Source organism: Camelina sativa, chromosome 15 (assembly GCF_030686135.1).
Source record: "Camelina sativa cultivar CO46 ecotype springtype chromosome 15, ASM3068613v1".
In the NCBI taxonomy this organism is placed as follows: Eukaryota; Viridiplantae; Streptophyta; class Magnoliopsida; order Brassicales; family Brassicaceae; genus Camelina; species Camelina sativa.
Genome location: NC_141894.1, coordinates 27399825 through 27425724, shown reverse-complemented (window position 1 = coordinate 27425724; position 25900 = coordinate 27399825). Strand labels below are relative to the sequence as shown.

The 25900-nt window shown below is 40.9% G+C and overlaps 4 protein-coding genes across 10 annotated transcripts; 3 read left to right on the top strand and 1 right to left on the bottom strand.

The window, feature by feature from the left end:
* Positions 1-1720: 1720 nt before the first annotated feature.
* LOC147927191 (uncharacterized) lies at positions 1721-7268 on the bottom strand. Its single transcript, XM_087486940.1, has 2 exons — positions 2382-7268; positions 1721-2257 (listed from the first exon to the last, which is right to left on the bottom strand). The coding sequence occupies exon 1, from the start codon at positions 5234-5236 to the stop codon at positions 3956-3958; it is 1281 nt and encodes a 426-aa protein (XP_087343066.1). The 5' UTR covers positions 5237-7268; the 3' UTR covers positions 1721-2257; positions 2382-3955.
* A 1049-nt stretch (positions 7269-8317) lies between these two features.
* Positions 8318-13317, top strand: LOC104747488 (uncharacterized). 7 transcript variants are annotated; one of them, XM_087487631.1, is made up of 16 exons: positions 8387-8584; positions 8800-9354; positions 9779-9848; positions 9971-9992; positions 10182-10254; positions 10331-10387; positions 10489-10544; positions 10723-10954; positions 11165-11248; positions 11340-11414; positions 11739-11828; positions 12158-12222; positions 12328-12541; positions 12628-12716; positions 12806-12920; positions 13037-13317. In XM_087487631.1, exons 3-16 carry the CDS (start codon positions 9809-9811, stop codon positions 13082-13084), a joined length of 1260 nt encoding a protein of 419 aa, XP_087343757.1. In that variant the 5' UTR covers positions 8387-8584; positions 8800-9354; positions 9779-9808; the 3' UTR covers positions 13085-13317. The 7 variants fall into 7 exon arrangements, with proteins under 7 accessions (XP_019092846.1, XP_087343757.1, XP_010467427.1 ...); XM_087487632.1 differs by having other exon boundaries at positions 8416-8589; XM_019237301.2 differs by lacking the exons at positions 9779-9848; positions 9971-9992 and having other exon boundaries at positions 8318-8584.
* A 949-nt stretch (positions 13318-14266) lies between these two features.
* Positions 14267-15137, top strand: LOC147927190 (uncharacterized). The gene is made up of 4 exons (XM_087487350.1): positions 14267-14589; positions 14685-14773; positions 14874-14988; positions 15096-15137. The coding sequence occupies exons 1-4, from the start codon at positions 14440-14442 to the stop codon at positions 15135-15137; spliced, it is 396 nt and encodes a 131-aa protein (XP_087343476.1). The 5' UTR covers positions 14267-14439.
* Positions 15138-20689: 5552 nt separating this feature from the next.
* Positions 20690-25833, top strand: LOC104747486 (putative ubiquitin-conjugating enzyme E2 23). Its single transcript, XM_087488638.1, has 8 exons — positions 20690-21046; positions 21292-23340; positions 23544-23681; positions 23827-24309; positions 24463-24532; positions 24622-24761; positions 24854-25165; positions 25255-25833. The coding sequence occupies exons 2-8, from the start codon at positions 21325-21327 to the stop codon at positions 25507-25509; spliced, it is 3414 nt and encodes a 1137-aa protein (XP_087344764.1). The 5' UTR covers positions 20690-21046; positions 21292-21324; the 3' UTR covers positions 25510-25833.
* Positions 25834-25900: the final 67 nt, after the last annotated feature.

Here is a 25900-nt window from a genome sequence, read left to right as displayed (position 1 = left end):
ATCAGCTCTGCCTTATGTACCATTTCTTGCACATCTTCATAGTTCTGCAGCTCTATCTTGTCTTGAATCTCTCTGTTCAAACCTCCAAGAAACCTAGACATAACCATGTCTTCACTTTCCCTCAAATCAACTCTGATCATAAGCGTTTCCAGCTCCTGATAGTAGTCTCTTACAGACTTAGTCCCTTGAGTGAGACGCCTCAGCTTGTTAAGAATCTCTCTCTGGTAGTGTGTAGGCACAAACTTCTTCCTCATCTGCGTGACTAGCTGTTCCCAGGTAGTGATAGCAGGCTCTCTCTGTCGATGTCTAGTAAGTCCCAACTGCTCCCACCACAACAAAGCATAACCACTGAATTCGGATATGGCTATCTTCACCTTGTTCAACTCATAAGTACCTTGAATCTGAAAGTTGGATTCCATCTTCCTTTCCCAGTCTAGATAAGTTTCTGGATCATTGGTTCCATGGAAAGAAGGATACTGAATCTTGAGATGTTTCAGCTGCTGCCTCAAAGGATCATATTCCCTACCATGATCTCTGTTTCGGTTTCTCCTCATTGTTTCTTGACTATGATCTGAAACTTCTTCTTCTTCAGAATAATCTCTCTCTGAATCAATGTATATCTGATGCCCAGCTACTTGTTCAGCTCGTCGTGGGCGTGTGTGATCTCTGCCAGTTCTGTGATGCTCTCTTTCTGTACCTTGAGTGCTTCTCCTCTGATTGAAACAAGTCTCTCTCCCCCCGGTAAGTGTATTAACTGTTCTGATCCGTGTGTGCTTGGAGGAAGCTCCCACGTGTGCCTTTCCTTTAGCTAAGCGGAGAGCTTCACTGGGACTAGGCGGGTCTGAAGAACTCTAATCTGAAGCACTATATGCGTGAGCTATGTCCTTGAACTGTTTCTCAAACTTGTTACTGAGCTGCTCCATCTGTTGCTGAAACTGAGTAGACATTGTTTTGTTTGCTTCAGCTATCTGCTTAGACATGGCTTGGTTCAAAGCTTCCATAGCCTCTGGAGAAAGCTCTATTGTACCTGCAAATTAAAGAAGAAACTCGCAGTAACTTGTTCTTTGAATGAGAAAAACGAAAATAAACTCTAAGACTCAGAATTTTAAACAATAGACTCACGGATATAGACCTAATAACGAACAAAACTACAAGAGAAATCGATCAATACCAACCCTATAATGAACAAACTCGAAATAAACAAACCCTAATTTGCAGTCTAATTTCGAACAACACAAAACTAAATCCTAAACTCACAAAACTTGACCTAGACTCAAACGAATCAACAATAAACTAAATCCTAAAACTAAACAAGACTCACAACGAAACGCAGAAACGAACAAAACAAAGAATTAAACAACATAAATCGAGATTAGGGTTTAGAATTGCTCAGCCTTTGGCACAGAGTTGGCTCTGATACCACATGATACGATTTCCCCTAGGATTGGACTCTGTTGAAGGCTGATAACCGAGTTACAGGTGATGTGGATGGAATGTGATGATGAACGGATGGTTTTGGGTGATGATGTGTGAAGATCGAAGGAAGAAAACAATGGTTCGATGGTGATAGATGTTTAGGTGGTTGTATGGAACAAAACAAGTGAAGAGTTTCTATGTCACAAAGTGTTTAGAAACCCAGAATTCAAGAACGCATTCAAGAAATCAAATTGAGGAAGAAAGATCAACAATTCATGTCACAACATCATTCTTTGCTAAAGAACAAAGGAGGCGTGGCTGTGGGTTTTATAATTAACCCTAGGCTCGACACTCCAAACAGCAGGAAGTTAAAAATAAAACAACAAAACGTTTTAAGGAAATAAGAAAACAGCAAAACATCTAAGTGACCTGTAGTAGTACAAAAGTCACTTTAACTAGTACAGAAGTACATTATTCCCCATTGGTAATGACTTCTAGATAACTCGACGTAGTGATCCATTTGCCTCATTAAAAACCATGCTGAGAAAACCCATTGGGACAAAACTCAGCTATGGGAAAAAGAGTACAAACTTCTCACCTAAGTTACCTAGTCATCATTACCGGGTGAAGTCTTCAGGTTGGATATGTTGAAGACTTGGATCCTTGGTAGGTTGAATGACCCGTTACTATGAGTGCATGAGCTTCCTTGGCCCTCTCCTTAGCTCTTGAACGAGTTATCCTTCCCACCACCTCCGGTTGCTCTGCAGCCTCTGGCTCCTTGCTTGCCACGATCATATCAGAGGGTGAGGTTTCACGTCTCTCTAGTTGATCAACAATATGCCTGTAATCATCAGGAAGACTCTTTAGAATGCTTCATCATGCTCCATATATAGGCTTCCCAAGATGAGCTAGCTTATCAAAACGAGTAGTAAGTCCCTGAAAATATTTTTGAATAGATTTATCACCTTTAGTCCAAAGGTCAATTTGTTGCTTCACTTGCTAGATATGGGAGCGGTAGGGAGTCGCATAGATCGTTGATAGAGTGGACCAAATCTCATCTAAGGTGGTTGTGTTGGAGAGGAGCGGCTGGACGGAAATAGAGATAGCACCAAGTAAGGCAGCGTTGTAGATGAGGCGTTCTTGACGTTTCCAGATCTTGTAATCTGGATTGGCAGTGGCAACACCAACAACAGTGGTGGTAGGAGGAGGTACGTCAACATAACCATCAAGGTAACCTGTGACCCGTCACTATGAGTGCATGAGCTTCCTTGGCCCTCTCCTTAGCTCTTGAACGAGTGATCCTTCCCACCACCTCCGGTTGCTCTGCAGCCTCTGGCTCCTTGCTTGCCACGATCATATCATCCTCCCCCTCTTCAAAAGGATTTGTCCTCAAATCAGAATCTGCATAGTAATAGAGCAAGTCAGAAACATTGACTGTTGATGATATGGTATACTTACCTTGAAGATCAGTCTGATATGCGTTGTCATTGATCCTCCTTATGACTTCCCTGAAAAACAAATTAGCTACAATAACAGCATCATCCGTCTTGTGACTTGCAATGAAATGAGCCAACTTGCTAAACCTGTCAACCACAACAAAAATAGAATCTCTACCATTTCTGGTTCGAGGTAAGCCAAGAACAAAATGCATAGAAATTTGAGTCCAAGGTTGAGAAGGATTCGTTAGAAGAGTGTACAAGCCATGAGGCTGTACCTTACCCTTCGCCATTTTGCAGATATAGCACCTAGAACAAACCTTCTCAACGTCTTTCCGCATTTGAGGCCAATAGAAGTGTTTTTGCAGTCCAAGTAGAGTCTTTGACACTCCAAAATGTCCAGCTAGTCCTCCTCCGTGAGCTTCTCTGATCAGTATCTCTCTCATGGATCCTCTTGGTATGCACAATCTATCATTAAAGAACAGATACCCATCCTGCCTATAGTAGTTTTCAAAAGCAAACTTATGGCATTTGCCATAGCTCTCAGCAAAGTCGATGTCAGTCTCATAAAATCCTACTAGATTAAAAGGCAAAGTAGAAATGAGAGTGTACCTCATGGATAATGCATCTGTGATTACATTATCCTTACCTGCACTTGGACTGAGGTTCTCTTTAATGTGTTCCTTGCTCATCAGCTCTTCTACTTGCTCTTGAAGCTCTTTAGTTTCTACTGGATTGGTTCTGTAAGCTGGTATGTTCGATAGAGCTGAACCTGGTACCAATTCGATATGATGCTTTATCCCACATAGTGGCGGCAAACCTGGAGATATCTCTTCTGGAAACTCATACTTGTACTCCTCTTTAATCTCTATGATTTCGCATGGAAGCTCTTCTGCTGGCTTAGTGCTGGTGAGTGTCTCTTTATACCCAAACTTGAATGTGGTCATCTCTGGCTCAAATAGCTTGTTGAACTCGCTGTGATTGATGTACAGGCTGTGAGACATTTTCTCTGTATCCTTGCGGTTCATGTGAAGCTGGTCCTTGTAGATTTCGCTGGGTGTAAGTGGTAGAAGAGTGACCTTGTGCCCTTTGAACTCAAATGACTACTTGTTGGTGTAACCATCTTGAAACACTCTTCTGTCGAACTGCCATAGTCTTCCCAAAAGGATGTGACTTGATTTCATTGGAATAACATCACAAAGCAGCTCATCCTCATACTTCCCAATCGCTAGTTTCACCATCACTTGCTGCGTGACTGTCAAAGCACCCTTGTTGTTCAACCACTGTAGCTGATAAGGTCTTGGATGTGAAGTAGTCTTGAGATTAAGCTTTTGTACCATCTCTTCACTAGCTGCATTAGTACAGCTACCACCATTGACAATCAAAGTGCAGACCTTGTCTTGAACCTTACACCTGGTGTGAAATAGGTTCTCACGCTGACCTCTATCATCTGGATGCATATGTACACTTAAAGCTCTGCGTGCTACTAACATCTCTCCCATGACTGCGGATTCTCCTTCTTCATCTAGTTCAGGCTCTGCTTCACTTTCTGAACTTTCTTCTGGCACAATCTCTCCTCCCTCTTGAAGAAGAAACATCTTCTTGTTAAGACAGTCTCTGGAATAATGCCCCATCCCTTGGCATTTGAAACACCTGATATGACTTGTAGAGGTGCTACTCTTGGGCTTGGAATCGATTTTAACCTCCTCTTTGACTGTGGTTGTCACGTGTTTGCTGTCCTTGGTGAAGGCGGGTTTACTGAACTCTCTCGGCTTGGACATGTCAGGCGTAAATGTAGACCTCACTCCCTTTCTCTTGATCTGCGATTCAATCAGCTCTGCCTTATGTACCATTTCTTGCACATCTTCATAGTTCTGCAGCTCTATCTTGTCTTGAATCTCTCTGTTCAAACCTCCAAGAAACCTAGACATAACCATGTCTTCACTTTCCCTCAAATCAACTCTGATCATAAGCGTTTCCAGCTCCTGATAGTAGTCTCTTACAGACTTAGTCCCTTGAGTGAGACGCCTCAGCTTGTTAAGAATCTCTCTCTGGTAGTGTGTAGGCACAAACTTCTTCCTCATCTGCGTGACTAGCTGTTCCCAGGTAGTGATAGCAGGCTCTCTCTGTCGATGTCTAGTAAGTCCCAACTGCTCCCACCACAACAAAGCATAACCACTGAATTCGGATATGGCTATCTTCACCTTGTTCAACTCATAAGTACCTTGAATCTGAAAGTTGGATTCCATCTTCCTTTCCCAGTCTAGATAAGTTTCTGGATCATTGGTTCCATGGAAAGAAGGATACTGAATCTTGAGATGTTTCAGCTGCTGCCTCAAAGGATCATATTCCCTACCATGATCTCTGTTTCGGTTTCTCCTCATTGTTTCTTGACTATGATCTGAAACTTCTTCTTCTTCAGAATAATCTCTCTCTGAATCAATGTAGTGATAGCAGGCTCTCTCTGTCGATGTCTAGTAAGTCCCAACTGCTCCCACCACAACAAAGCATAACCACTGAATTCGGATATGGCTATCTTCACCTTGTTCAACTCATAAGTACCTTGAATCTGAAAGTTGGATTCCATCTTCCTTTCCCAGTCTAGATAAGTTTCTGGATCATTGGTTCCATGGAAAGAAGGATACTGAATCTTGAGATGTTTCAGCTGCTGCCTCAAAGGATCATATTCCCTACCATGATCTCTGTTTCGGTTTCTCCTCATTGTTTCTTGACTATGATCTGAAACTTCTTCTTCTTCAGAATAATCTCTCTCTGAATCAATGTATATCTGATGCCCAGCTACTTGTTCAGCTCGTCGTGGGTGTGTGTGATCTCTGCCAGTTCTGCGATGCTCTCTTTCTGTACCTTGAGTGCTTCTCCTCTGATGGAAACAAGTTTCTCTCCCCCCGGTAAGTGTATTAACTGTTCTGATCCGTGTGTGCTTGGAGGAAGCTCCCACGTGTGCCTTTCCTTTAGCTAAGCGGAGAGCTTCACTGGGACTAGGCGGGTCTGAAGAACTCTAATCTGAAGCACTAGATGCGTGAGCTATGTCCTTGAACTGTTTCTCAAACTTGTTACTGAGCTGCTCCATCTGTTGCTGAAACTGAGTAGACATTGTTTTGTTTGCTTCAGCTATCTGCTTAGACATGGCTTGGTTCAAAGCTTCCATAGCCTCTGGAGAAAGCTCCATTGTACCTGCAAATTAAAGAAGAAACTCGCAGTAACTTGTTCTTTGAATGAGAAAAACGAAAATAAACTCTAAGACTCATAATTTTAAACAATAGACTCACGGATATAAACCTAATATCGAACAAAACTACAAGAGAAATCGATCAATACCAACCCTATAATGAACAAACTCGAAATAAACAAACCCTAATTTGCAGTCTAATTTCGAACAACACAAAACTAAATCCTAAACTCACAAAACTTGACCTAGACTCAAACGAATCAACAATAAACTAAATCCTAAAACTAAACAAGACTCACAACGAAACGCAGAAACGAACAAAACAAAGAATTAAACAACATAAATCGAGATTAGGGTTTAGAATTGCTCAGCCTTTGGCACAGAGTTGGCTCTGATACCACATGATACGATTTCCCCTAGGATTGGACTCTGTTGAAGGCTGATAACCGAGTGACAGGTGATGTGGATGGAATGTGATGATGAACGGATGGTTTTGGGTGATGATGTGTGAAGATCGAAGGAAGAAAACAATGGTTCGATGGTGATAGATGTTTAGGTGGTTGTATGGAACAAAACAAGTGAAGAGTTTCTATGTCACAAAGTGTTTAGAAACCCAGAATTCAAGAACGCATTCAAGAAATCAAATTGAGGAAGAAAGATCAACAATTCATGTCACAACATCATTCTTCGCTAAAGAACAAAGGAGGCGTGGCTGTGGGTTTTATAATTAACCCTAGGCTCGACACTCCAAACAGCAGGAAGTTAAAAATAAAACAACAAAACGTTTTAAGGAAATAAGAAAACAGCAAAACATCTAAGTGACCTGTAGTAGTACAAAAGTCACTTTAACTAGTACAGAAGTACATTATTCCCCATTGGTAATGACTTCTAGATAACTCGACGTAGTGATCCATTTGCCTCATTAAAAACCATGCTGAGAAAACCCATTGGGACAAAACTCAGCTATGGGAAAAAGAGTACAAACTTCTCACCTAAGTTACCTAGTCATCATTACCGGGTGAAGTCTTCAGGTTGGATATGTTGAAGACTTGGATCCTTGGTAGGTTGAATGACCCGTCACTATGAGTGCATGAGCTTCCTTGGCCCTCTCCTTAGCTCTTGAACGAGTGATCCTTCCCACCACCTCCGGTTGCTCTGCAGCCTCTGGCTCCTTGCTTGCCACGATCATATCAGAGGGTGAGGTTTCACGTCTCTCTAGTTGATCAACAATATGCATGTAATCATCAGGAAGACTCTTTAGAATGCTTCATCATGCTCCATATATAGGCTTCCCAAGATGAGCTAGCTTATCAAAACGAGTAGTAAGTCCCTGAAAATATTTTTGAATAGATTTATCACCTTTAGTCCAAAGGTCAATTTGTTGCTTCACTTGCTAGATATGGGAGCGGCAGGGAGTCGCATAGATCGACGATAGAGTGGACCAAATCTCAGCTAAGGTGGTTGTGTTGGAGAGGAGCGGCTGGACGGAAATAGAGATAGCACCAAGTAAGGCGGCGTTGTAGATGAGGCGTTCTTGACGTTTCCAGATCTTGTAATCTGGATTGGCAGTGGCAACACCAACAACAGTGGTGGTAGGAGGAGGTACGTCAACATAACCATCAACGTAACCTGTGAGATCAAAACCATCAAAGAGAGCACGAACCTGACGACCCCACATCAAAAAGTTGGTGCTAGTGAACTTCATCACATTCATCATATTCACATGAAGCAGGTTTTGAGAGTTGTTAACAACAATTATTTTACTTGAAGTAGTCGACATGGCTAATGGAGAGGAGAAAAGAGTGAGGTGGCATAGAAAAAAATATCTATATACTTAAGTTAAGGTATCGAAAGCTCTGATACCAAATAAAAGGCTTAATGATTCTATTAGATGAAAAGATTACATTATATACACAATACAAGAGTGATTAGAGATTTAATATTTACTATTATAGCCTTTGCATATCTATATCCTCTATAGTATTGATTAATCGATTCATATCTTATATCTATTATCACTTTATCAAAAAAAAAACAAATCTATAGATGTTTTTTGATTTTATTTGACCAAAATCTACCAGTTGCATTGATTAGTCACTTCATGTTTTATATTCATTAACACTTTATGCAATTATTTATCAAGCATCAAATTGAGAGAACCAAATATAGAGAATGCAATGAACAAGAAATAAGAATATCGATGATCTACATAATCGGGTCTTAGCTACTCGAACAAAGGGCACACTCGACGAACAAAGGACACGAGAAAATATACAATAGTGTATTTATTTTAAAAATAAAAAATAAGTAAAATAAAATGGATTGGGCCTTAGACCCATAAAGAGGGTTTTAGACTGAATCTGGCAAGTTGGTAAGTAAAACTAATAGAGAGAGTTAGCGACCACCTCACAAGCTTCGTCTTCTTCGTTCAGAGAGCTTTTTGCCCTAGATAGCGAGCGGGAGATTCCAGATTGAGAGCAGCTTCGAGTTTCCCTCACCTCGCCGTTTCTCTTTGCGTCTTCAAGTTTCGTTACCAGAGGAGGTAAGGTGAACTGATTTACCAATTTTTCTTTTCAATTGTAACCCTAGAATCCATTTTATCCTGATTTTTCTTCTTCTCGTAACAGTATCGGTATGAGAAACCTAGTTGTAGATATGAATTAGGTTTTGGAATCGATTTAGTCACTTGCCGTTTCAGTAATTTTTCCTTTGGGAGTGATGTCTTTGAGATTGTCCTGATTCTCCTTTTTTTTGTAGGTTTTGGGCATTGTGGGTGAGAGTGATCTGGTGTTGAAGTTATTTGACTAGTTCTAGGATGGACTTTGATGAGTATGAGTACCTAGAGAAGACTGTTGAGAATCCCCTCCTGGAGAATGAAGTTGGGAATGGTAGTGATGAGAAAGCCAAATCTGAGGTGAAAGAGCGGAGTAGAAGCTCAAGGCACAGGAGTGATGAGAAGAGGGATGAGGATGAGGATGGTCGGCGTTCTAAGCGGTCGAGATCTCGCCACCGTTCACGTTCTAGAGACAGAGAGAGGGATAGGCATAGAAGTAGCAGGGAGCACAGGGACAAGGATAGGGATAGAGATCACGAAAAGAGTAGAGAAAAAGAAGAAAGAAACGGGAAAGAGAGAGAGAGGGACAAAGACAGGGATCGTGACAGTAAAGGGCGTGACCATGAGAAAGATAGGGAGAGAGATCGTTCACGGCGGAGTAGAAGTCGATCTGAGAGACGTCGGAGTCAGGAAAGAGAGAAGAGCCAGGAAGTAGAACCTAAGGAGAGAGAGACCAAGGACCGGGATAGAGATCGCAGGTGCTCCTTCTATCTCTTTTCTTTATTTGAATCTTGTTCTCGTAAATGCTAACTGCATTTATTCAGTGTACCTTTCTGCTATAACTGGTTCATACTTCTGAGAGGTACACATCCGAGTCGGTGATCATCTTTAGACTCCACTTATTGCTTGCAAGTTCGCATTTTAGAATCTGATTCTTAAATTTATGTACCGTGTTTAGTTGCTGCTTTGCCATTCAATCTTTTTCCCGTGGAGTTCGACATGGTAATTTTAGCTTAGTATTGGGATGTTGTGACTAAAATTGAGGATGTGGGCTCCTAGTGCTTCCCATCTTCTTGATTTGACAACTGAATAAGGAAATCAAATCTCTTATACTTTTTGGGTAATGCTACAAAAACTTTGTGTGAGCTATAAGTGTTAACAGGTTCATACTAATGCTATTAGGTCCATTGGTATTGACTTCTGTACAACTTGATGGGGCTCGTTCCGTTTAAGATTATCATTGTAATAGAAGGTAAAATGTTTTTGGTTAGACTTCAGGTTGGTCCCGTGCTAAATTTAAAATGAAAGAAGATCTAAGTTTTAATTTATGAGCTTATTGTTCATCCGTTGTTGACTTCACATAGTTCCCTGCAGGCCCATCTCGTGCTTCACATGTGTACGCCTATCGGAGAAAAGTTTATCTGTTTTGAATTGTCATAATATTAACATATTGCAAAATACCAGAAGATGGCTTCTGATATGTTTTCACTGGCATATTCAAAAGATGTTGTGACATCTTGTAAAATATGGATGAAATCGTTTCTGATATTAAATTAAACAAGCTTACATGTTTGTTATTATGCAGACGCAAAAAGGAGGATAAGGTAGAGCCTGAGGCTGATCCTGAAAGAGACCAGAGAACAGTTTTTGCCTATCAGGTATGCCTGTTGTTATAGCTATTTTCCTTTAAGCATTATAACTTGATCAATAATTGATATTTTCTGTGTACAACAGATTGCTTTGAGGGCAACTGAAAGGGATGTTTATGAGTTCTTTTCCAGAGCTGGAAAGGTTTGTCCACTACTCTGCGGTTTAATGTCGCCATATAAATGTTGTTCTGGTTGGTTCTATTGAATAGATTTAAACACATTGTCTCCGTAATATGGTTTTAGGTACGGGATGTACGGATAATTATGGATCGAATTTCCAGGCGTTCGAGGGGAATCGGGTGAGTTTGGAACTCTTTAACTCTCTGAAAATTATGTGGCTACTGGCTATAACAAGTTCTTTTTATGCTTAAGAATTCTTCAGCTGTAAATAACTTCTGAGCACATAAATTGTGAAAATGCTATGGTGTATCTTGATTTAGTACTGTTTGCTGGATTCTGAGTTGATCCTGCTTGCAGGTATGTGGAATTTTATGATACAATGTCTGTCCCTATGGCTATTGCTCTATCTGGACAACCTCTCCTTGGTCAGCCTGTTATGGTAAAACCTTCTGAAGCTGAGAAGAATCTTGTTCAGTCAACAACTGCTGCTGCTGGAGCAGGGGGGATGTTGGGCCCCTACTCTGGGGGAGCTAGACGTCTTTATGTTGGTAACCTCCACATTAACATGTCAGAAGATGATCTGCGAAAGGTAAACTCTTACTTTTCCTGGCAACTGCTCTATGTTTAATGTAGAGGAAGTGTTATTTGTATGAATGTCAAAAAACCGTAAGAACAGAGTTATTCCTGTAATGTTCAAATCATATGCCTATTGAGCTTTGAGGATCATAGACCTCTTTTGTAATTGCTCATTGTCTGATCATAGTTTGCGTTCATAATGCTTTCTTTTTGGCATTCCTAGGTTTTTGAACCATTTGGGAGTGTGGAGCTGGTGCAAGTACCTCGTGATGAAACTGGCCTCTGCAAAGGATTTGGTTTTGTTCAGGTAGGTAGAGTCAATGTCAGTCTTGATTACGCTTTTGGGCTACTGTACCTTTTTGATTAACAGAATTCTTTTCTATTTCTAAACCTTCAAGTTCGCTCGCCTGGAGGATGCTAGAAACGCACTGAATCTAAATGGGCAGTTGGAGATTGTAGGTCGTGCAATCAAGGTAGTGGTTGAACCTTTTTTTTTTAAAAAATTTCAACTGATTTCCGTAGTATTGAAGGTGGTTGAACTTTCTGGATGGATTCTTTCTGTGGTAAAATCATGATATAATTCCTGAACAGAAATTCATGTTCTTTGTGCTTAGTAATGGTTCATTATTAATTGTATGAAGGCAAATTCTATGAGTAGTGTGACACCTGTATGTGAATTATTTTGGCTGACACTTTGAGCATTAATACATCTTGAATCTTTCTCAAAGGCTCTAAACATGCATGTAACACCACATGCATATTATATCTGTTGATAATGTAGTTTTATGTTTCATTAGGTGTCAGCTGTAACTGATCAAACTGAAGTTCCAGATGCTGGACAGACGCAAGCCACTGGTGATTTGGATGATGACGATGGAGGAGGCCTGGTTAGTAGTTGTCTTAATCTCGCTAGCATAACCTCCAAAAGTGGATATATTTCATGGATCTATAGGGAGAACTCAAGTTGCCTGTTTCACTTAATAGATATAGTTACTGCGTGTAGGATTTGGTATAGATAAAATATGAACATAAGTTTTTTAAACTTTAACAAAAGGGTGTTAATAGACAATTTTAGTACTTGATCTGGTTCTCTATAAAATTAAATAGCTACTATGTGTAAGATCCATGGTGGAGTAGAAGAAATTGGAGTTATCTTTCCAACACTGTCAGTAAATGCATTTGTTCTTGTAGTCTTACCTGGTTGCTTATTCTGCAGTCTCTGAATGCACAATCGCGGGCGCTTCTCATGCAAAAGCTCGATCGTAGTGGAACTGCATCAAGGTTTCCCTCTTTCCTCTTTCTCGGTTTTTGCAGTTTGTGTCATTCATTTTTTTTTTTTTTTGTCATTCATTTATATTTCACTAAATCCTCCAACCTTCTCTGCAGCACTGGCCTTACTACAGCTGCATCTATTCACAGTGGAGTTTCTACAATCTCTCCACTGGCAACTGCTGCCCTTGGACAAGGGTCTTTTCCTGCTGTTGCTGGACTAGTAGGGGCCGGCATTATTCCCGGTGTAAATATACCAGCTGTGGTCGACCCACTTGGTGTCCCCAGCGAATGTCTGCTACTTAAAAACATGTTTGATCCATCCACAGAGGTTAGTGATCTGCTTAATATTTTTGTTTTGGCTTAACAATTCGTACCTCAAGTTAAATCTTGTTTACACTTGTATCTGTTTGGCAGACTGAACCTCATTTTGACGAGGATATCAAAGAAGATGTTAAAGACGAATGCTCCAAATTCGGAGAACTGAATCATATCTATGTTGACAAGTGAGTGAGCTTTTTAGGATATTGTAACTTTTCACACTCTGGAAAAGAGTAGACTGATCTCTGACTTTGAAACTCTGTTGCTAAAACAGGTACAGCATTGGTTTTGTCTACCTGAGATTTGAGAATGTGGAAGCGGCCATGGGTGCACAACGTGCTCTCCATGGGAGATGGTTTGCCGGAAAGATGATTACTGCCACTTACATGGTATCCTAAAAAAAAAAGCCATGACTTGTCTTTGTCTCACTTTCTTCATCAGACTGTTTTCGTTTTCATCATCTACTTACGAATCTTGCTTCTTTCTGTCTCCTTTGTTTTAACAGACTACAGAGGCTTACGAGGCTAAATTCCCCGAGAGTAAGGTCGATTAAATGGTGCCGAGACAAAGTTTTTAATATGGTTTAAAGCATAAATGAAGATAACAATCTGCGGTGGTGAAGTTTGCTGTCCTTCAGGGTTATTACAAATCCAATCTTGTGTCCAATTTATGTTTATGTCTTTTTACCCGCTTCTTGTATTTTTAAGTCTCGGACTCTCGGTACTATTTATTATGTGTGATGGTAACTGATAACTTTTTAAAAGTTTAAATTCAGTATTTGTATTATGCGAACATGTTTTTAGATTTCATTAGAATGTTTCGACTTTCTATTTGGCTTAGCAATCAAAAAGCAAGTTGCCCATCTTTGTCGAACTGGTCTTCTATATTATTCAGCTTTTTTAATTATCTGAATTTATAAAAATTCTTTATTCACACAACTTTTTTTATAAGTTGGTTATAAATTAAATATACTGCATATATGAATACACTTAAGAAAATTCCAAAAAGTCCTTTTTAAACAGAATATTTCAATGATTTATACAATTTCCAAAATAAAATCTTTAGTATTCTATTTATTGGTATAAAATATATACTTTTAAGCATAAAAATATACTGTTATGCATTAAAAAAAAAAATCTTAGCAATTTACACACTTAATCGTGATTTCTGAGACTTATTGTGCAATTGAAAATAAAATCTTACCTAAGCACGTGATTAAATCTTCAAAAATTAAAATAAAAACAAACAACAAACATAACCATTTCCCACACATAAAATTACAAAATTAACAATATAAAACTTATAAAATATGTGTTTTTTCAAACCATCATATTTAGCAGGTGATTTTATTGCATATCCAAAAAAACTTTTAAAAACAATCATATAAATTATATTTTATTCTAAAATTATAATATAAATAAAAGAAATTTCAACCCGTGTTCTAGCACGGGTCCTAATCTAGTACATATATATTATGTAAATTCTTAACCTGAAGTATTTAAACTAGCTCTTGGATACAAGTACAGCACTTTTCTATCTTCTCATTTAGGAAAACACTTTAGGAATTCCATTTTCTTATTTCCTTATCCTAGAGTGTTTTACTTTACGTTATATTATTTCCTTATCTTTTACTTTACGTTTTATTATAAATTAAGGTTAGGTTTTGTTTGAGAAAACATATCCATCCAAGCTAGAGAGAGGTTCTTATCTGGTTAGAACGAGATTGGGGAGTTCTAGAGAGAGGTTTTCTACTACCATACAGTAACAAAGGTTTTGGTTTAGTAATTCACTTGTCACTTTAACAGAGTTTGTGTGGAAAGCTTTTGAACTAGACAGAAAATCTTGTTCCGAGTTGGTGTGGAGATTATCTAGACTAGCTGTTATCATAACTTGTGCTTGGCTTTTGAGATGGGACATGAACTTGGTACAGCAACACATGGTACGGTTGAGTACTCGCGAGTTGTTGATTCAGTGGCAAGTGTCTCTATATGTGATCCAACTGTAAATATCCCTAGCGAATGTCTTCTGCTTAAAAACATGTTTGATCCATCCACAGAGGTTAGTCATGCATCTACTAAACGTTTTCCTTGTTTCTTTAACAGTTCCTATCTCAAACTAATTCGTCTTTATAATTATGTAACTGTTTGGTGCAGAATGATCCTGATTTTGACGTTGATGTTAGGGAGGATGTTATAGAAGAATGTTCTAACTTCGGACGAATGAATCATATCTATGTTGACAGGTAAGTGACCGCTTAAGGGTATTGTATTTTTTTCGCACTCTCGAAAAGAGTATATATAAATTGATCTCTAACTTTTTGAATGTCTCTCTTTGGAAAACAGGAACAGTGCCGGTTTGGTCTACTTGAGATTTGTAAAGGTACAAGCAGCCATGGGTGCACAACGTGCTCTTCATGGAAGATGGTTTAGTGGAAGGATCTTGACAGCTACTTACATGGTATATTATTGGCTTTCATTATATATACTAAACACGAATCTTTAAAACTCTTATTTGATTTCATTATATATTACTAACACGAATCTTCTTATTCGTTTGTTTTTCAGACTTCAGAGGCTTACGAGGCTAAATTCCGCGAGGGTAAATAGCGAGCTTCCGTCACTAAGGTTTAAGGAGTCGTATGTTCGAAGCCTAAGACAGAGTATTAAATTTGCATCAATGAAGATCAAAATTATTTTAGATTTCGTAGCTTTTTTAAAAGCTTTTTGTATTTTTAGTTACTTATTTAAGCCTCAAATTATTTTAGATTTCGTACGTATGTGTATTAACATTGATGTTAGGGGTAGATCCTCACCCCAACAAAAGGCCCAGTTCACAAAAGGTCCAAATAAACTTCCAAGAAAGGAGGGGTATTTCGGTCCTTTCGGAGGATGAACCGATACAATTCCCTATAAATAGTTAAATACGGGTGTACGGCGTTCGAGATAAGGGGTTGCACGAAAAAAGAAAGATTACGGACAGCAAGTACAAGCTCTCTCTCGTCTAAAGTTAGAATCGACGAGCTCGCAGCTCGTCTATTATCTTTCACCTGTTGTTTTTAACTCGTCTTAGTTACGTTGTAACCCGTCCTTTTGTGCCTCGGCGCCGATCAATAAAAGAGAACTTTGACCTCCATTTCACCGAACTAAAACATTCTAATTGTGAACGATTTGGACATCAACAATTTGGCGCACCAGGAAGGGGGAGCCAAGTCGAAATTTTCTTGAAAGTTTGAACCACGGACCTACAACGACTAGACGAGATCTCGGCTCGTTTAGCTCGCTTTCAATTTCGAAAAATCATGTAATGTGAACTACGAGCGGCTTGATCCCTCCTGATCGGAGGGTACGTAGGCAGTCCCGTTTGACGGGACACAACTGCCAGTAATATAATTTCCTTTTTATTATCTCAAGTTTGCACGACTTTTCGAACCATCTGTAAGCCGTTATCCTGGCATGATAATGACTCGGCGTATTATCTAAGCCGAGTCGCAACTCGCAAAATAAGGGTAAGCCGATCAGGTAAGCCGATCATCACGAGTCGCACCTGATTTTATAGAAAAATAAGCTGAGTCGCAACTCGCAAAATAAGTGTAAGCCGATCATCACGAGTCGCACATGATTTTATAAGAAAAATTAGCCGAGTCGCAACTCGCAATACTGGAGTAAGACGATCATCATAGGTCGCACTTGCTTTTTTTTTTAAAACAAAGCGCGTCGCTACTCGTAAAAAGGATAAACTAACCATCGCGCGTTGTACCTAAATAGCTGAAACGACGAAAGTATAAAAAAAAGGAGGGCTCCGTTAAAATTAACAATGGGTGCCGACCCCTAACTCGGCAACAGTACGATACGGGAGCCGATCCCATTACGGCACATACCCAAAAACAAAAAAGGGGGGGGAAGAGAAGAAAAATAAACTAAACAGATCACCACATACGAGAAGCTCACTCGTTGATCTCAAGGTCGACATTTAAAGGTTCGTCAAACTCCAATCCACCGAGTGTCGTCTGCCAAAAACGACACGACTCTTGCAATTCCTTCAGCCTGTCCATCGGGACGACTACACCCCTAGCAACCCTCTTCTCTCGAGATAAGCGTAGTCTCCCTCAACACGGCTGCTTTCGCAAAAGTAATGATCGGTGCTCCCCAATTGCTTGATGTATCGGCACAGCACGTCGACCCGAATTTGGCAAATATCAAGCTCCGCGTGATCTTCGAAAGGCCTCCTACCGATGGGTTCAAGATCACCCTCATTAAATAGATAATATTGGGAGCCGATCCCCAATACGGCTACGACCTTATCAAACCAAACCGGCGACCGAGAGTCTTCCTCTCGTTCCTGGGTGGAGACTTGCTCGTTTTGCCCTTCCCCTTGAGCGACGACCTGCTCACCTTCCCCTTCTGCTTGGGCGACGACCAATACGTTTTGTCCTTCCTCCTGGCCGACAACTTCTTCACTCTGCACCTCCTCTCGTTCATTCCCGGGAATCTCTGTCGCTAAGGTACTCCCCTGCATCTTAATCGCCTCCTTCTCCTCGTCGCTGGACGCCCCATCCTCACACTCATGACGAGTTTCCTCAAAGCCCGGCGAACTGACCCATTCCACCTCTGGGAAGGGAGTAGTGAAACACGAGGGCATGTCAAAGTCGCCATCAACGATATCGGGAATGAAGACCTGTTCAACCTCCTCCTTAAGCTGGGCAGCCACATTTTCAACCCTCTCAATAACCCCTCAGCCAGGAGAGAAATTTGACCGTCGCGACGAGTGCCTCTAACATGCGTTCATTCTCGACGGCTTGATTATACTCCAAAAACTTTGGACGAGAAGACTCAAACGCATCAGCATAACTCTTATGCTTCGAAAAGAGCCTTTAAGCACGACCGGTGAGATGGCGATAGGCAAAGATTTTCACGTAATGACCATAGTCCTCTCGACAATCCCGCAACCTTTTCGTTTTAGACTCCAGCGCCGTCTTCAGCTCATCACGTGACGACTCAGCAGCCCCCAGCTTGACACAAAGCCGTGCCTCTCGGCTACCAACCCACCATAACCACGTTCAAGTTTCGCGGCCTGTTCCTTCAGCTTTCGGTTTGAACTTAAGGCCTCTGACAGTTGCTCTGTGAGCCAATTGACTTTGTCATCTGAAGGGTCAGGACGCTCGGCAGCAGCAGCTTCTAACTCACGGATGTTGCGCTCGTAACAGGAAACCGCCGGATTGATCGTCGCAATAAGCTGCAGAACAAAAAACTCAGTCAAAAATATTCAAAAGGATGACCGTAACAACAGACATCCGAATAATAGAAAACACACCTCAAACGACGTCTTCGCAACGTCTGTGACCGAGTCCTTATCCCTCAACCGATCGACCGGTATAAGGCGCCCTGTACCGAAATGAATTTTGCGGAATAACTCAGTAGAGGAGAGAGTGTCATTTGGGAAAGCACGAGCCGCCGTGGAGTAACAGAAATCCCACTCGTTGTCTACTACTTTTTGCCTATTGGACGAATCAGGACCAGACAAGCCCGCACCATCTTTCCTCTTTTAAGGGGTACTCACTCCAACACACTTAACAGCGACTGGACGACCAGAAATGTCATTCCTTTTCCCTAAAGAAAGGGTTTCAACCGGGCCGACCTGACACTTAGGAGGAAAAGGAGGAACTACAGCCTTCTTCCCCGCGCGTGCCTCGGCCAGACAAGCTCTGTGCGACGACGCAATTTTCTTGCCCGCCGAAGGTTCGGGCAAAGAACCCTCTGACCGATTGGTTGGACGAGGAGGGTCGGAAAGCTGAGTGGACGTTGTCCCGGTAGATTGACGCAAACGAGCAGAAACGTCAGGAACTTCCAAGTTTAAGCGCCCCATTCCTGCTAATCGACGAGATATTAAAAAAAAAAGATGAGCTCGGTCACTTGTAACTCGCTCAAATACTTACTTGTCGGTTTTGAAGCTTTTGCTTTCGACAACGAGGTATTCCTTACTGATGTCTTTCTCATTGCTCGAGTTGTCCCCGACCCAACGTAAGGACCAACCGACTTGATCTTATCTATTTCAGCACTAAAAGCAGCAGGATAGGGAAGCAGACACCTTGGTACAGAAACTGCAAGACAAAAACAGGGTCAATCACGATACCAGAAAACCAAAGTAAAAAGCTATAGAGCAAGTCGGCTACCGGGTGAAAGATTCCACCCATAGTACAAGGGAATTGAAGGATCTTCGACGACCCCCGGAACTACTTTCATAAAGAAATACGACCCGGCCCAGTTGTAAGTCATCCCCTTAGTCCCGTCGACAAGTGAGCCAACGTAATAGGTGCACGGTGTTTTGTTTCGGTTTATGGGAATAAACCAGGTAAGTTCCTCAAAGTGTTGGATCAAAAGAGTGACCCCCACTGCGTCGGCTAAGATAGAGATGCCGACCGCATTCCGAAAAGTCACCATCGCGAATTGGGATATCACCATCTTACGGTTGGCCAGATATGACATTAAGAAAGCAGGGAGGGGAAATGTAATCGCACACTCGGTGAAAAGCTTCTCCGAGATACAGACGTAACCATATGGAGCATCCCACGGACGCTGACTTTCGTCCGGAATAATAATAGGAGGAAGAAGGGACAACCCGCCGAATGTAACTGCTCTCTCAGCCGAGTCAAGCTTAATAGTCGTCTGGGGAACGTGTGAGAGGATGTGCCTCCGAGCCCTAGAAATGCGAGGAATAACCGGCAACGACCCACAAACAACAACCTAATCCTCGGGAATACAAGAGTCGTCCAGGTACTCATCAATCAGAGAGGGGATCGCACAAGGGAGACGGGACGAACTCATAGTCGCTGCGTGGGAGAAAGCCCGACGTTGAAGTTCAGCGAATAAAGCTGAATCAGAAAACGAATCGGAATGGGGACTCGTCGACGACCTGGGCCACCACGACTCGGCCTGGCGACATCATCGGAATCCGAAGAGGTCGCTTGTCGGAGATGACTCACCGCAGAAGAGTCGGAAGAAGCAGGTTTGGGGGAAGACATCGAAGACAAGCGAGAGAAGATGAACGAGTTTAAAAAAAGAAAGGAGAAGAAGTTTACCTGGCAACTCGAGGACGAAAGATGACTCGTAGATGAGATGAAGAAAATGAGAAGGAAAGGAGGTATTTATAGAAAAGGGAGGAGGAATCTCGAAGCGTAATCATTACAGCACGCACTTGGTGATGGTACGACTTCCGGATTTCACGCGCATCAAGAACCGCACACGATGATTCGACCCCTAGCATCAAAAACTGAGGAACCTCACGCGCTACCTTTCACTTCCTCAAAGTCTTGTCCAGAATTACCACCCCAACAGTCGAGAAATTGAAAACCCGAAATCGTTCAGACGAACTAGGTTCCCACGCGGAGCCACCAGGGAGAAGACGAGTCCTTCGGACAAAGTTCTCCGCCTAAAGGCTACGAACTGGTGATGAGGGAGGAATACTGTTAGGGGTAGATCCTCACCCCAACAAAAGGCCCAAATAAACCTCCAATTAAGGAGGGGTATTTTGGTCCTTTCGGAGAACGAACCAACACAGTTCCCTATAAATACGGGCGTACGGCGTTCGAGATAAGGGGTTGCACGAAAAAAGAAATATTATGGACAGCAAGTACAAGCTCTCTCTCGTCCAAAGTTAGAATCGACGAGCTCGCAGCTCGTCTATTATATTTCACCCGTTGTTTTTAACTCGTCTTAGTTACGTTGTAACCCGTCCTTTTGTGCCTCGGCACCGATCAATAAAAGAGAACCTCGACCTCCTTTTCACCGAACTAAAACATTCTAATTGTAACCGATTTGAACATCAACAATTAATACCTTTCTTTAAGCCTCAACTCTTTTTATTTTCATTTTTTTTGTAAATCCTCAACTTATTAAACAGTGAAAAGGAAAAAAGAGACATTTATAAAACGAGGGCACAATTTGTTTAAATTTTACGTAATCTTCCCTCATTAAATAACTTTTTTTTTTAACTTATCTTTGTAACATTCGTAGTAGAACAGAACAGGTCTATCAAATCAACTAATGATTTGAAATTGATTAATAAATATTTTAACGAATATTATTGTCTTTTACCTAGTCAAATCATTCTCAATACGTATAACAAATATAATTCACATACCTTATGCAAATTTACAATAATCAGATACAACAAAAGAAAAAGAAAAAAAAAAAACTGAAACCGGCGACTTGGTAAGCAGATCCAACGGCTGAGATTAAATCCTTAAAATCATCGGTGAGTGCTGGTGAGATGTCATTAAAAAAAAAAAGGTACAATTAGACATGAGATACAAAATAACGAATATACCCTTGACGCCGCTGAGCTTCCTCCTCCTCCTTCCTTGTTGTTCTTTTGCCTTCTTCAATCTTTCTCCTCGATTCTTTTTGTTCCGATAGAGACAAAACCAAAAGCATATTTATTTATACACCGATCATAACGTAATCGATTGGAAAAATAAATCTTCCTCCGGTCATTACATCTTCTCAACGATTCGAATCCGGTACTACTTTAACTCATTGTTTCGAATCTGTTACATTAGCACCAGCTCAATGTGATTATATTCCCGTCTCATGAAAATCTCTGCTTAATATTTTGATGTTCCATGTGAATTTAACCGGAATGTTCTATGGTCGTTGTCTTCCGCTTTTGTGATTTTTTTCTTAATCATCTTGTGTTAGCTTGAATCAATTTAGAAGCTTTTAGATCCTAAACTCTCTCTCTTGTTTGATCCTTTTTGTTCTGTAGATATTGGGGTTTTGAAAAAGTTCGTCTTTTTAGATGGAACATGAGCAAGATGACGACCCTGGTACATCAACGAATGGTGGGGTTGACTCGGGACTTGCTGATAAATTGGCAAGTGTCTCTATATGTGATTCAACTGTGAATAACAGCAGCAGTCTTATCGATAGGTCTGTTGATGATTCAGTTAGTAACGAGCAACCTAATATTTATCGACAAGATATTGTTAGAAACAACAGGACCGGTAGTATTGGTGTTGTTAGCGAAGTAGCTGGTGATTCTGACTCTGATAGTGATATTACTGATGTGGAAGACGACGATGACGATGATGATGATGATGACGGTAATGATGATGATGATGATGCGGATGAAGAGGAAGGGAAAAAGGCTAGTGAAGAGAATGTTGGTCATGGAGATGGCAATGCTGCTGGAAATCTTGGTGAGAAGAAAGCTGATGGGAACTATAAATGTGGTGCACTTGAGGGAGATCAGATTCGTGTGCTTTGGATGGATAACACTGAGCCTGTTCAAGATATTAATGATGTTACCGTTGTAGACCGTGGTTTCTTACATGGAGATTACGTTGCTTCAGCTTATGAGCCAACTGGCCAGGTGGGAGTTGTAGTGGATGTTAACATATCTGTAGATTTGTTGGCTCCCGATGGTTCTATCCACAAGGACATCTCAACCAAGGATTTGAAACGCGTCAGGGATTTTGCTGTTGGTGATTATGTGGTTCATGGCCCATGGCTTGGTAGAATTGATGATGTTTTGGACAATGTGACTGTCTTGTTTGATGATGGTTCCATGTGTAAAGTTCTACGTGTTGAACCCCTTCGGCTTAAACCTATTCCCAAGAATAATCTTGAAGAAGATGCAAATTTTCCTTATTACCCAGGCCAGCGGGTCAAAGCAAGCTCCTCTTCCATCTTTAAGAATTCCAGGTGGTTATCTGGACTGTGGAAGCCCAATCGGTTAGAAGGTACTGTGACCAAAGTTACTGCTGGATCTATTTTTGTCTACTGGATTGCCTCAGCTGGCTTTGGTCCAGATTCTTCTGTTTCCCCACCTGAGGAGCAGAACCCAAGTAATTTGACATTGTTGTCATGTTTCACCCATGCCAATTGGCAAGTAGGTGACTGGGGCCTTCTTCCATCGGTGAATCAATCTGCTACAATTCCCTTACACAAGCATGTATCTAAATTACGAATTTATGATTCCCAAACAAATGGTGCTGAACTGAAACAGAATATTGGGTGCGATTTAGAAGATGGAGTAAGCAGAAAAATTGAACCTGTTGGTATTACTGCTCAAGCTTTGCCAGAAGAAACTAGTGAAGATCTTCCTCAAAAAAATTCTTCTAATTCGAAAGAGCTTTGGCCTCTCAGTCGTAAGAAGATACGCAAACTTGTTATCAGAAAGGACAAAAAGGTAAAGAAAAAAGAGGAAAGCTTTGAACAAGCTCTTTTGATAGTTAATAGCAGAACATGCGTTGATGTAGCCTGGCAGGATGGTACAACAGAATGTAGACGGGAAGCGACAACATTGATTCCAATTGAGACTCCTGGTGATCATGAATTTGTCTCTGAACAGTATGTGGTGGAGAAAACTTCTGATGATGGTGATAACACAACTGAACCTAGACGTGTTGGCGTTGTGAAAAATGTCAATGCAAAAGAACGTACCGCTTCTGTGAGATGGATAAAGCCACTTCAAAGGGTAGAAGAACCCCGTGAGTTCGAAAAGGAAGAAATTGTTAGTGTGTATGAGCTAGAGGGCCATCCAGATTATGACTACTGTTATGGGGATGTTGTTGTTCGCTTATCACCTGTTACCGTTGCGTTACCAGCATCTTCTCCTGGAAACTCTTTAGAGGCAACACAGCAAGACGACGGATACCAAGATACAGAATCCCATCAAGAAGCTAAAAGCCATAAGGATAATGAAGAAAACGATAATAATACGGAACTTTCAAAGCTCTCATGGGTTGGAAATATTACTGGCCTCAAGGATGGTGATATTGAAGTAATGTGGGCCGATGGAACAATATCAACGGTACGTCAACCTAAACTAGTATATCCACTTACAATCTCTTACTGGTCTGGTCTCATTATATAATTTGCAACGTGTACGGAAACTTTGAGTGCTTTTGATACTGTTGCTGTTTCAACTTATTCATTGGGGATGTTCAATGTATGTCCCTGACCTATTTGGAGCTAGATGATTTTTAATTGATAATTTTTTTTGCTTTCTCCTAGGTTGGCCCTCATGCAGTTTATGTAGTTGGACGGGATGATGATGATGAATCGATTGCTGGAGAAAGTGAAGCAAGTGATGCTGCTAGTTGGGAAACTTTAAACGAAGATGATAGGGGTGCTCCTGGGATTTCTGTAGAGGTTTATTTCCGTTTATAAAAAGTTACTAATTTTGTAATTAGTTAACTATGTCTCCTGAAACAAAATGTTATGGCACTGACTTACTTCCCTATTAACATAGGCATTGCCGTTTGTCTGCAAATTAATAAGAATGTTTGATTTTCAGGAGCTTGGAAGGAGTAGTTCCATTGAGGGAAACTCTGATGCAGATATCAATGCGGAGACCGATTCAGGTAGGAACGGTGCCCTAGCTCTTCCACTGGCTGCAATCGAATTTGTGACTCGACTGGCTAGTGGAATCTTTTCGCGTGCACGGAAATCTGAAGATTCTTCCAGTTCTGATTACACAGATGAAAATGTATATATGCAAGCTGAATTGACCAACCCTTCTGATGAAAGAGATCGTCTCCTTGATGACCCTAGTCTATCAAAAGTCAATTTGACTGATAATAGTGAGTCAAAGGGAACTCAAGTAAACGCAGAGAATCTTTTGAGTGGGGAAGCCTCTAAACTTTTAGAAGATGAAGCATTGGAAACATCAAAGAGTGAAGACGAGCCACTACCTTGTGAAGGTGATAGTTGCAGTTTCAGACGCTTTGATATATCACAGGATCCTCTGGACCACCATTTTCTTGACGCAGATGGGCAGGTAGTTCAAGGACTTGCACTTTAAGATGACTCATGTGTTGGTTCAAAAAACTAAAATATTCAATTTCCGTGTCCTGTAAAATATGGTTCTTTCACATGGCAGTTTAAATTGGAAACTTACTTTTGAATCTTAATTGTCGTATCAATCTTGCAGAAAACCAAAGAAAGAAAGTGGTTCAAGAAGGTTGATCAAGACTGGAAAATACTTCAGAACAATCTTCCGGGTAAGAATGTCTAGATGTACAGTTAAAACGTTCAGCAGTATCTCATCATGGTAGCATCTTATCTAAAAAAAGTGATTTAACTTTGGCAGATGGAATCTTTGTTCGTGCTTACGAAGATAGAATGGATCTCTTGAGGGCGGTAATAGTCGGGGCATATGGAACACCATACCAAGACGGTCTCTTCTTTTTTGATTTTCACCTTCCATCTGACTACCCTAGTGTGCCACCGGTATGGGTTTCTAATTTATATTATTACTATTGTGCAACCTAATGTTGGATCCAGCTATGCTTAATATGAAAATAATGTTCTGTCATGTGCAGTCGGCATATTATCATTCTGGTGGTTGGAGGTTAAACCCCAATCTGTATGAAGAAGGCAAGGTCTGTCTTAGCCTTCTTAATACCTGGACAGGCAGGGGAAATGAAGTCTGGGATCCCAAATCATCTAGCATCCTTCAAGTTCTTGTTTCACTCCAGGGATTGGTGTTGAATTCAAAGCCTTATTTCAATGAAGCCGGGTATGATAAGCAGGTTGGAACTGCAGAAGGAGAAAAAAACTCACTGGGATACAACGAGAACGCGTTCTTGCTAAATTGTAAAACCATGATGTATCTTATGCGGAAACCACCAAAGGTAATGGTGAAGTGAAGCTCTGTTGCTATTTCTACCTAATTTCTCATTTTCCCCAGCTTTCTTTTCTTAATTTGTGATGCAATCTGTAGGATTTTGAAGAACTCATCAAAGACCATTTCAGAAAACGCGGCTACTACATTTTGAAGGCATGTGACGCGTACATGAAAGGATATCTCATAGGTGCCCTCGCCAAAGATGCATCCGTTATTGATGAACGCAGCAGCGCTAATTCAACTTCGGTTGGTTTTAAGCTTATGTTGGCTAAGATAGCACCAAAGCTTTTCTCAGCGCTGAGCGATGTAGGAGCTGACTGCAATGAATTCAAGCATCTTCAGCAGCAATAACACGAGTCTCAAAGGAGCTGGATACACCCATCATTGTCAATGAACAAAGTGAAGGTTTGCGGCTTCTTTACTAGTACAAGTTTCAAACTCAGATATTTCTGAAATGTGTGTATCAGTTTTTTTTTTTTTGGAGTTATACAAGAATTACGTGTTGCTAAGTTGTAACCCCATCTGCTCCAACAATATTGGCAAATGCATTTTTTTGGTTGGTCGTGTTTTGGAGCCTACTAAGTTTAAGGGGTGCACTTCAACACTTGTTTCTTTTTTCATGGGTTGTCAAGTTCTTTCTAGCAAAGATTATTTCAGTGAAGTTATTTGCGATAATAGTTTCTGTCCGATGAAATTCTAGAGTAGTTTCGCCTTGATTCTATCTGGTAACTGGTATACATAA